The following is a 12,572-nucleotide window of genomic DNA, read 5'->3' on the forward strand; positions in this document are numbered from 1 at the left end:
ATTTTTAATTTCAGATGCATGATGGTACTGATGCCAGCCAGTACTGCAGTCTCTCTCTTGTTCGAAGGTGGAGCTTCATAATTTCAGATCACTGCTGTAAAGATTTAGGTATTGAATTAGCACCAGGACAGCATATTCCACCACCCATTACTCAGCAACAACCACGCCGCACTCAAGCTCAGGTGATAGCACTACGCTCAACTCGGGGAGGGGAGGGAGACAGAGAGAGAGAGAGAGAGAGAGAGAGAGAGAGAGAGAGAGAGAGAGAGAGAATATCTTTTGCTTTTTCGTTTTATATGTAAGCACTTCCATTTCTATAAATGGATACATCTCTATTGCAGATAATGCCTGAGAAAGATGACAAGAAATCACCGGATCCTATAGTTCCCTCCATCATTGATTACTCAAAAATTAGGTCAAGGTCAAGCTCGTCACGTCAGGTATTGTAACTTTTGAGCCATAAACATTATCATTATTTATATGGAAGGTATATGCAAATTTCTTCAGCGTTTAACTTGATACCATTAAGCATATTAAAGAGCAATAAATGTAGCTAGAGTGCCTCATGCTTGAGAAATATGGTATGATGCATGATACATGTAGCATGAATTCTTAAATGAGAAAAGGTCTACTGAAGCAGTTGTTTCAAAATCCATCTTAATTAATACTCAAACTAGATTACACTTCTTCCTTTCAGATTATGCCAAAATTGTGTCCATGGTAGTATTAATTGCATACATTAATGACTTAGAGTTGGTAACAATTCATATAGTTACAACTGCATTCAGGAAGGCAAAACTTTAGACAGCAATTGGCTTCGTCTCAACTTAGTGCCAGAGTGACATACCTCCATCATCCCCTTCCAACCTTCCACACCCAATCCCTGCTTCCTCCTTCCTGAAAATGGAAAGTATAGTTTGTTTTTCAGCAGTACTATGAATTTTGCCTTGTGAAACTGAGTACTGGCTATCAATGCTTCAACCTCGTAATTTTAACAGTTTACTCAGTTGATAAAGTAAACTGCATTTCTAAGATAATGGACATTGCGGTGACAATGTACAAACATTAATATTTCTTGCAGCTAATACCGGATGGAGAGGGAAAGAAATGTGTGGAGCCCATTATTCCAACCATCATTGATTACTCTCAATCCAAAATGACTCGTGCTTCTGCTGTTGCCTCTTCTGCTGCTTCAGAGGTATAATATTGATGGTCTTGAACTTCAAAACAATGGTACCAATGAGATTTTCTTGTGATTAACATTTTGCTAAAGATTGTTCAAGTTTTATGTGGTTTGAACATCTTTGTTTTTAATTAATATAGAGTTATCCACAAACAAGAATAAACATGTATATAAATACAGGTTCTACTGTATTTGGCTAGGCTCAGAGTATTTTGCAGAGACTGTTACATTTGGTGACGGCAGTGGGATAGAAAAGAGTTATACTCTCCCATGGGCCTGTAGGAGAAACAGAAAAATTGTAGGAGACTAGAATTAGTGCCTTTGGCAGAAAGTGAGAATGTAAAATCCCCCAAACGCAAACGACAACATTTAATGGAAAAGGAAAAGGGGAGATAGGATTAAGTAACAAGTAAAGGGTGATTTTTTTGGGGGGGGGGGGGGGGGAGGAGAGAGCTCCTTCTGCACCACATTGGAAGACGGATGAAAAGAAGTGCCTTATCCAGTTGGGCCCCCAGGGACTAAGCATTCATTTGCCGGGTACGGGCTTGGCAACCCTGGGGTTCCTGAGCTGGGGACTGGTAAGCGCTGTCAGTCCCCTGTCGCCGTAAGCTCTGGGCATACTTCAGCGACCACCGAGCAGTGCGGCTTTGGAACGTTGTGTGTCTCAGGGAATGGGGACCTTGGCTTGACCGCCCGGATCGCGAGGATGGCATAAACCTCTATAAACAACCCTTCAATCTCAGTGTGCTGCGCGCTGATGAGATGCATGGCTGTTGAGGTGGAACAGTCGTTAGCGGGCAACCTCTGGGGAACCTGCCGCACCTCAGTTGTATAAGGCTTACCTAGGCACGTGGGACTCTTTCTAGGTGGACTTCTAGTTCCCTAGCTGCTCGTGGGACAGAGATGAAACCTCGAACTTTTATTCTTCTCCTCCCAACGGAAAGGGTGGGCAGCTGGTAGGTTCTAACACCCAATCCAACAAGAGGGCTCGTGTAGCCAGTCCTCCTGATTCAGTCCCATATGGTGAGGCGAAGAAACTATACAAGTCCATGCAGCTGCCCACGTTTGCTGCCTCCTTTTCTTCTGTTCTGAAACAGCCACTCTTGAAAACTGATGCCGCTATACAGAATGCAGACTGCTTCGCAGAATGTTTCTTATAATTAAAAGAAAAGAGGGGAGTTTCAATAAAGTTTCACCATTTTATATACAGAAAGGCTTAGAAGGCATTGCTGTCACCTTAAAATGTGTAAAGCGCTTGTGAAATGGAGTCTTGTTGGTTGAAACATCTAGCTTCCAGCAAGTCAAGAACCGTCAGAAGGCACAGTTCCTTGGGGAGTTTGATAGAGAGTGAATTTCACAACACCTTGAACTACAGCAAGGGTGTTGTGACTAGCAGGGATCTCGTTGACATTCCCCAAGATGAACTGAGGCTGGATGGTCCCGGGAAGGAATTGTCGACGTGCAACACATTATGAAATGGTTGGATGTTGCTCTCGTGAAGTCCGATTCGTTTATTTTTACTTCTAACAGCACCAAATTGCCAGAGCATGTGAAGGCAGGTTTCCTACGTCTCAGTATACGGCCTTATTGCCTCAACCCCTTGCAGTGTTTTAAATGCCAATACTTTGGGCACACTACTCTTGTCTGTAGAGGGGAAGTCACTTGCAGGAAATGTGGTAAAGCCACCCACGAGTTGGTTGCTCCTCTCCTCCCAAGTGTGTCAACTGCTCTGGGATCACCCTGTATGGAGTAGGGAATGCAGAGTTTTCTTTGAGGAACGGAAGATCCAGGAACTTAAAACCACAAAGCGAATCCCGTATGGTGAGGTGAAGAAACTATACAAGTCCATGCAGCCGCCCACGTTTGCTGCCTCCTTTTCTTCTGTTCTGAAACAGCCAGTCTTGAAAACTGATGCCGTTATACAAACGGAGGTTGCTACTGTCAGCACTAGCACCTACGTTTGTCAATGTACGTGTGCTACTGCAGTTCTTGTGAAGCCTGCTGCACTCAAGTGTTGTGCATCCTCAACACTGGTACTCCGACATTTCTCTGCTGCTACTGGGTCATTCTCAGCCATTGACATACCTTTCTGCTCTCCAGCCCTGACCGACTCTGTTCACTGGGAGGTCATTCATGATGACCTTCATTCCAGCGATCACTTCCCCATCTGCGTTCATCTCCTGGATGGTGTATTGCTGGAGCAGAGGCCGCCATCGTGGATGATTGGCAGGGCTAACTGACCACTGTTCAGTTGGTTGGCTGTCTTTGAATGCCGCAACAGCGTGATCCATCATGCTGCTGACCTGTCCATACCAAAGTCTTTTGGCCCTCTTAAGCGGCGCCTTGTACCTTGGTGGACAGAAGAGCGCCATTCAGCCATCCGGGACAGGCGTGCGGCTCTTTGACGATTTAAATGCCGCCCAACAGTGGTCAGTCTTACCGCCTTTCGAATCACGAGAGCCAGGGCACGCCGGGTCATTAAAGAGAGCAAAAGGAGGTCATGGCAGGATTTCCTAGACTCCATCAACCGATCCACTTGTTCCACAAAAGTATGGGAAGCCATCCGGAGGATTTCTGGTAAATGCAGCTGTTTACCGATAGCTGCAGTCCTGAACCAGGGGTGCCTCCAAACGACACCCAGAGACTTTGCTCAGATGCTGGCAGAGCATTTTGTGCAAAGTACTGCCACTGCAAACCAGGATCCAGTGTTTCATCGCTATCGTGCGACTGTCGAGAGAGCAAACTAGGACTTTTGGTCGAACAGTTCTGAGACCTACAACTCCCCTTTCTCCATGTGGGAACTCGAATCAGCACTTACTGAGACTTCTGACACTGCACCAGATCACAACTGCATCCAGTACTCCATGCTTCGACATCTGCCAGCAGCGTCATAGGAAATCCTCCTCGAATGTTTTAATCTCGCATGGCAGACAGGAGTGTTCCCCACCTCGTGCAGGGAGGCAATTCTCATCCCTCTCCTCAAACCAGGAGAGGACCGCACATGTCCCAGTAGTTATCGGAGTATCGCCTTGACGAGCTGTGTCGGAAAGACCCTGGAACGGATGGTTAACCGTTGTCTGGTCTGGCTGTTAGAGACCAGACAGCTCCTTAGCCGCTCTCAGTGCGGATTCCGAAAATTTCAGTCCACGGTCAACAATCTGATTATCCTAGAGGTGGCTATTCAGCAGGCTTTCCTCCGTCAGCATCACTGTATCAGTATCTTCTTTGATATCAGTAAGGCATATGATACTACTTGGAGACACTGTATTCTTGCACAATTGCATCAACGGGGCTTTCGTGGCCGCCTCCCCATTTTCATTCGGTCTTTCCTGTCTCAGCGGTTTTTTCGGACCCGACTTGGTAACACACTGATCGCTTTGAGCAAGAGAACAGTGTCCCCGAGGGCAGTGTTTTAAGCGTTACCCTCTTTGCCATAGCCATCAACAGTATAACGTCTACAGTGAGGAGTCCAGTACAGTGCTCCTTATTTGTGGATGACTTTGCTGTTTTCTGTTAATCCTCCAGTGTTGCTTTGCTTTTTTCTATTAATCCTCCAGTGTTGCAACCGTGAGCCATCAGTTGCAGCTAGCAGTGCAGTGGTTAGAGGAGTGGGCTGCAAAGACGGGTTTTCGGTTTTCTGCCGATAAGTGTGTTTGTGTTCATTTTAATTGTTCTCATCGTCTTTTTACTTTGCCTGCCTTGCATATGGGGGATACTGTCCTACATTTTAGAGACACGGTGCGGTTTCTGGGCCTAATGTTTGACTTCAGGTTGTCATGACTGCCACACCTAAGAGACTTGAAAGCCAGAACCCTGAAGGCACTGAACATCCTCAAGTGCCTCAGCCACAGGTCTTGGGGAGCGGACAGGGCGCGTCTCTTCAGTTTTATCGGGCTTTTGTGCATTCACGTCTGGACTACGGGTGCACAGTGTATGGATAAGCGAGGCTGTCTTATTTGTGGATCCTTGACGCTGTCCACCATGCAGGGATTCGACTGGCCATGGGTGCTTATCGGACCAGTCACATACCCAGCCTTTGTGCTGAGGCTGGGGAACCGCCACTTACCATCCGGCGGCAGCTCCTGCTGGTGCGCCAGGCTTGTAAGTTTCTTGCAGCTCCAACCTCGCCTGATCACCATATTGTTGCTCATCCACCTCTGGACCACCTTTTTTCCCACCATCCCCGGGCCATGTTGCCACTTGAGATCAGTTTGTAATGTGTGCTAGAGTCCCTCGGTGTGGAGTCTGTACAACCCCAAATCCTGGGTTTTAACTGCCTGCCACCCTGGTTACTGGAGAGGCCCAGAGTGATTTTAGACTTGGTGCAGTACAAGAGAGATAGCACTCCTGCCACTGTTTTTAATGCAGCATTTTCTGCCATTTTATCTGAGCACCACGACTATGTAGCTGTTTTTACGGATGGGTCGAAATGAGAGGATTCTGTTGGTTGCTCTGTTTTTTTTTCCGGATCGCGTCCTCAAGGTTCGACTGCCTCAGACTTTTACTGTCTTTGATGCAGAATTGTCTGCGATTTTGCGGGCACTGGAGCAGATGAGACATTCTTCCTGTCCTAAATTTCTTCTCTGCTCAGATTCACTAAGTGCCCTTCACTCATTGCACCGTTTGTACCCAACAGATAAAATAGTCCAGACCATCCAGGATGCCTTCCTCCAACTACAGCGACTGGGGATGGTGGTGGCTTTCTGCTGGGTTCCAGGGCATGTCGGCATTGCTGGGAATGAAAGGGCAGATCTCGCAGCCAAGGAGGCGTGTCTCGGACCACAAGTATTTCAGTGTGCTATCCCCCCCTGCACGCACCCACCTCGCTGTGGAGCTCCCGAGTCATGCGTCGGTGGTAGGATGAGTGGCTGGAAGTGACTGACAATAAGCTCCGTTTAGTCAAGCCCACAACGCGTGTGTGGTGTACTTCCTTTCAGCCCCGTTGACGGGACGAGGTTCTCCTCACTCGGCTTCGGATAGGCCACAGCCCTATGACACATGGCTTCCTGCTCCGGCGAGAGGACCCTCCAATTTGTGGCGCTTGTGGCCTCCAGGTCACTGTGCGCCACATTTTATTGGATTGCATTTTATTTTTTGTCCAGTGGGCCGCGGCTGACTTGCCAGTGGACCTGCCATCTCTTTTAGGAAACACTCGGACGAATGTGGTTAAAGTTTTAACATTCTGTGCCATCTCAAATGTTTTTACAAAGATTTTAGGGAGAGGGTCTTAATTTGCTCACTGTGTGACAAGCTCTCCCATATTTTATGTAAGTGGCCAGCCAATGACAATTTCCTGTGGCATTCTTACTGCTACATTTTCCCTTTCCTTACTTTTTACTTTCTTATGTAGCATTTTCCTTTATTTCCTGCTTTCTTTGCGAGTGTGCTTCAGTTTGTTTAGGTCTGTCCACATTCGTTCCTGTGTGTCAGGGCGTTGATGACCTCGACGTTGAGTGCCCATAAGCCCCAACATGCACACACTCGTCCAATTGGGGAGAAAATTGCAATGACAGACTATAGCTGCAAAAAAGTTGTGGGTTTGGAGAGTGTGAAAACTAGTAACAGTGAGATTTAGATTGGCCAACTTCCGGCAGAAGTGTAAGTGGTAATCAAGACAGAGTGAAATAAAATTATGCAGGATTCATAATTGACTGCATTTATTGAATTGACTGACTAAAATTCAAATTCAAACTATGTTATAGTCACTCCTTTTTTCATTGTTTTGCAGAAAGTTACTGTCTGTAATAATTTCAGCCAATCCATTAGCTGCTAATCAACAATTTGTGAATGTTAAAAGTCCCAGCAAAGATTTTTGACACTTAAATCACAACTATTTTTAAACTGTACTTCTGTTGTCTGCCAACAAAAGTCTTTCTTTCATTGAACACTGATAACATTATTGTCTGAGGGGTCTGGCAGCATCTCTAGTGGCAGGACTGTGTGGTGTAAAGTGTTTTTCCACTTCTTCCTTGCAGTCTGATTAAAGATGCTCATGTCAAAATGTTGTTTAGGTAGTTAGCACGTAGCATATTTCCCACTGCTCGCATGCTGGTTCGGTAAATGTACAGAGTCGGAATGAGATGGGCGAACACCGAACGTCAGTAAAATCTGACAGAAATTTAGGCATCTTCACCTGCTGTTAAGGTGTTGCGCACGCTTTGGCATCGTGGCTTGGCAGTATTTTGGAAGGCAGAGAACAGTGACAATGCTCAGAAAAAGTTGATAGACATCGAATAGAGGTGTCATTCTATTTCGTTCTCTTCTAAGAGTCACTACAGACATGTTGTGGTGTGCAGATGAATAAGAGCTCTATTCAGCAAACATTGTAATTGTTATATTGGATCAACAAATTTCAGAAGAGTTATTGAAAGTAGTTTACTTCATTTTGTAGTTTGAATACTTAAAAGCACTGTTCCAGCCTTCGACCCTTTGGAAACAGAAGTCACATAGCAAGAGTTGATGGCACTGCATAGCATTTCCACTACATTAAGAAACACTAGGAAAGGCGACCATACAAGCAGATAAGTAAGGTAAAAAGTATCATTGGTGGCATCACTGGGGTTAGTCCAGATGCAGAACCAGCCACCAGAACATTCCAGCCGCAAACGTCGCATGTAATAGCGATTAGGTTTCTGTCACTCTACAAACAGTATTGAGCTGTTAAGTTGAATGATCAAATAATTGAGAAAAATTAATTACAAATCTTTCACCACAAATATCATTGGTATTAGTTCCCAATTAAAATTGTAAGTCAATATATCTGTGTGTCACACACATTTGCAGGATGTTACTCAACTTTTCCACTGTGAGAGCAATGCTTGGTTAACTAGGTATAGCATAAAGGGAGAGACTAGAGGGAGCTACTTTGGGAAGTGTCACATTCTTAGTGTGCAACAAAAGTTTCTTCTCTGACTTAAGCTTGATATTAAACTGGTAAACTGGTTACCTTTACATTATTATGAAGTTTCAGAATTAAGTATAACCACACGATACTTAATTTAAAGAGTTCGTCGTGTGTGTGTGCACGCGTGGTGGTGTTTACTCCGTGGAGTATAAGGAAACCTTGTAGTGCCAGTGCAAACTGATTTATATTTGAAACAATCTTCATGAATGAAATTCATATAGCTCACAATTTTTATTACGGGTGTTATGTTTCATGTTGACCGAACTTTTTTCCTTAATTTCAGAAGATTGAATCTTGTCCTATTGGCAGAGGAAGAACTATTGCACCAAACTTTAGTGGTGTTGTAAGAAGACCAAAATCTGTTGGTACGTAATTCAGGCTTGTGACACTAAACTGAGTGACTCTTCATTAGTTTGACAACAGTTTTGTGGTTTGTGGTATGAATCCTTAAATAAAATAACTGTCATTTTCAGGTCTGGCAATGCAGCACAGCTCACCTCCATCAATTTTGTCTGAGAAAGATTTTCCAGCAATTGGAGGTCAGTTATGTTATTACTTCAATTTCCTTATGTGTGTGTGTGTGTGTGTGTGTGTGTGTGTGTGTGTGTGTGTGTGTGTGTGTGCGCACTAAGAAACTGGCAAATGGATATCTATTTTTATTCATATTGTATTGAAGGCTGTATTCAAACACACTTTGTGATATTGGATTGATAACTTGGTTTTGTCTGCCCATATATGTCAGGGACATGGTTCCAAATTTTTCCAAGGTTTGGGTCTGTGGGGAGATGATCTAGGTACACATGTGCGTATGCAGTGTGGTTCTTATTAACTACAAAATCCTGAAACGATGTAGATGACACAGAGTCAAGTAATTTAATATAAGACAAGGGGCTGCAAATGTCGGAAGTACCCCAAAAGTGGATGACAAATGTTGAAAATGTGACATTACCAGATGACATACCTCACCAAAACTGCAGCAGTTGTGCTGGTTGATCCTACCCTCACCAATAGGAAGAAGTGCAACACATCGCTCTGCTAAACTACTGTTTCCACACAACGTGATCCGATGTAAATGTAGAAATCACAATTGTTGTCCTTCCCGTAGTAACAAGCAAACGCTGTTCTTACTTTGTGTTTCTTTCCTCCCCTCTTTTTTTGCCATGGACTTTTTTTTTATAAAGAACACACAGATTATTTACTGGTACTGATGCATTTTGGATGCCTAAACTAATTTGTGATGCAACAACATAGGTTTTTGTCGTACTGTACTTAGCAATTTACCAACAAAGACTGCAAGAATGATAAATAAAATAATAAATCTTACCTCAATGTAAACACTTAACTGTCTAATGCAGTGCAAAAAGTAGAGTGTACCAGATGCAAGACTCATACCGTGAGCCCCATGCGCTTCAGTTGCACACACAAGCCCGGTGACACTGGCGTGAAGACTTTACTTGACTTTGGCCGACATTGTCAGGTGTGACAGACAATAGATTCCCCCGTGCGGCAAGGCTACACGTGCAACATGGTATGTCATCTCTTGATCACATTTTCAACATTTGTCATCCAATTTTGGGGTATTTCCAGACATTTGCGCCCCCATGTGTCTTATGTTAAACTACTTGTCTCAGTGTCATCCAAGCCACTTGAGGGCTTTTTAAACTTTAATGGGAATCGCCCAGTACAATGTGTTAAATGTAATTATTATTTTAAGACCATCTTAAATGATTCTCCCTCAGGTCTGCTGCCAGATCACATTTTGTAAATATGACCTTGTTTCTTCGAAACAATTGCTTCACATCATGAGAAGGCGAGGAGGATTGGTTGCTGGTTACTGGTGGTAAGTAGCAACTGCAGGTGTCAGCATTCCAACAGTTTTATTATAGAGGCCTTCTTTGAAAGTTGTCACAAACTGCCATCATTTGGTCTGGATGAAACTCGTACAGGGCTTCCAGAAGAAGAATGTTACAGTTTGGTTACGAACAGTGGCTATTTGACAGCAGTAACCAAAATCAGACCCTTGGCAGTGTTGAGATACTGTCTCAAAAAATAACGTGGAAATAACAGTGTCAAATACTTAAAGAAAGGAAGAAAAGGCAACATGTGGGCGATGAGAATGTCGAAATAAACATCCCAGTTCATGTTCAAGATAATCTGAATGAGTGGTCCCAAATCATAGTACGAAAAACACAATTGAAACAACATGGAACCACCTCCAACCTCAACTACATTCATGCCTTGCATAATTTGAAGAGGTCCAAATATGTGACTTTCTGGCCAACACTACATTCCGCCAGTTATGGGGTGTTCAGTTTCTATGATATTTGACCTATTGAAGAAGTGCAAGTTTTTGTAATGCTGTGAGTGATGCCCTTGTGCAAGGTACCAAAGCTAGAAAAGTCCATTGCATGCAGTTGGCTTCAGTGTTTGTTAGGAAACTGGTGCAGGTGAACCTGCATTAACTGACAGAACTGAATGTCATTGGCAGCACATGATAAGTCTCCAGTGCTTGTCGGTTACAATCCTTTCAGGATCACTGTTCTTACAGAGTTCCATGGCTGGGAGTGGTGCAGCTGTCCTTGAAGAGACATTGAACAGTCCGTGTTGATATACAAACTGGAATCGGGCACCTTTATTTGTGATGGGATCATGGGCATGTCCAAACTTGATAGGCCTTTCTGCCATTCTGTCATATCTCCTTATTGACCCATCGTACTGTGCTAATTCCAAGCAACTGTTCAGCAAGTACACACCACTTCATTGCTATGACATCCGTCAGATGCCAGTAGTTTTACTATTGAATTCAACAATATTTTCCTATTTTTTTGTTGTTTATTGAACTCTACTGTTTACAACACATACTTACAAATGACAGTTCTTTGATAATCTGCCATGTGGAGTTCTCTTCATCTCTTGCTTAACTGTGGCAGCCTATATCCATTTGAAACTGCTCGCTATATTAGAGACTTGATCTCCCAGTAAAATTTGTACTCCCCAAACTTCCTTCCATTACCAAATTAACTATTTGTTGATGCCTCACAATGTGTCCTACCAAGTTATCCCTTCTTTTAGTCAAGTTCTACTATGAAGATCTTTACTCCCTGACTTTACTCAGTAGCTCTGTCCTAACTATACATCATATCTCCAGGCCTAGTCCATATCAGTTCAGGCAGCCTAGGAAAAAATCTTACCTTCATAGTGTCAGATGTTATTGAATTTAGCATATGTTAAAGTGAAGGACTAACTAAGGAACACGTATTTTTTTCTATTCTCCAAAAAAAAATTTCTGCTCAAAAATACAGCCCTCCAACGAGGACACTGCACATAGCATTTTGAAGATGCGAATTTTAGAAAAAGTTTAAAATGCTTTATCTCTGGAACAGTTCTAGATATTTTGTTTGTGTTTCTTTTATTTGAAAGATAATTGCTATATGATTACAAAGAAATCCTCTATTTGGACATATGTCAGTTCTTTTACGATAGTGTTCTGAACTTTTTTTATAATTTATGGAATTTTTTTCTTCAAAAATGCCAATTCATAAAATTTTGATTTCTTTTTCTTTTTTCTGTTGATTAATACCATATAGTTCTACATTCACTGAAAAAGATTGCTTCCACTTTTTAGTTGAACAGGTTATATAAACAATTGAAATTTTTACCAAACATAAAACCTGTTTTATTACCATATTATTGCACAAGAGGCTTGTAAAAATCAAAACCTAGCCTTATTTAACTTAATTTTGGTTTTGGCAGATGAGTAAGAGACTCCATTTTCAAACATTTTAAATGGTTCCAAAATGTGTGTGAAAGGTCCAAAGACTTAAAGGTTCCGTTTACACAACTTCTATGCATGCTGTTTTGTTCTGAAATTAGCCAGTCAGTAACTAAAAATGTATTCCATTGCTTCACTATCTTCCTTTGATATAGAGTGGTGCCTTCCCGTTCAACCAACAGGAACTGGAGCACTTACTGTCTTCAAAACATTGTGAACAGGAGGTGAGCACTGATGGCATTGTTGCTGTACTTCAGCTGGAAATGTGTATCCAGCAGCTGGTCCATCTGGTAGCATAAAGTACACTACAGTTTTGTTTAACTCATACCTGGTGTCTATAATCTCTGCAATCCTCCACAGTCATACACACACGCCACAAACATCCCCCTTTTCAGGTTGTGACTCTGAATATTATCCTGCTGTTTCTGAGGTGTTGGCTGAATGAGTGAAATTTATATTTTCTTGCTCTTTAAAGTGCATGCAATATGAGTTCACCCATAACTTTGAGTCAAAAAATGTGTCTTCTGTATTCCTTTCACAGGAGTAGTTTGTTTGGACCATTCTTATTTTTTCTGCTCACGCAATTCTTTGATTTCCTCTTTGGACAAAAGAATGAGGGCTGTGGATGTATAAGATTTCATGACTCTCGTAAAATCCTCAGCATTCTGAATCGCAGATGTATTTGGTGTGGAAAGATTGTTTTGTAGCACAGT

The 12,572-nt window shown here is 42.9% G+C and overlaps 1 protein-coding gene across 1 annotated transcript in view; it reads left to right on the plus strand.

The window, feature by feature from the left end:
- LOC126187844 (protein maelstrom homolog) overlaps nucleotides 1-12,572 on the plus strand; it is a 109,886-nt gene that overhangs the window by 58,944 nt on the left and 38,370 nt on the right. The window contains exons 8-12 of the mRNA XM_049929155.1: nucleotides 15-182; nucleotides 342-440; nucleotides 1,082-1,198; nucleotides 8,371-8,452; nucleotides 8,561-8,626. Of these exons, the coding sequence (XP_049785112.1) occupies nucleotides 15-182; nucleotides 342-440; nucleotides 1,082-1,198; nucleotides 8,371-8,452; nucleotides 8,561-8,626 (532 nt within the window). The remainder of the gene's footprint in view (nucleotides 1-14; nucleotides 183-341; nucleotides 441-1,081; nucleotides 1,199-8,370; nucleotides 8,453-8,560; nucleotides 8,627-12,572) is intronic.

The sequence above is a fragment of the Schistocerca cancellata genome, chromosome 5 (genome assembly GCF_023864275.1).
Source record: "Schistocerca cancellata isolate TAMUIC-IGC-003103 chromosome 5, iqSchCanc2.1, whole genome shotgun sequence".
Taxonomy (NCBI): Eukaryota; Metazoa; Arthropoda; class Insecta; order Orthoptera; family Acrididae; genus Schistocerca; species Schistocerca cancellata.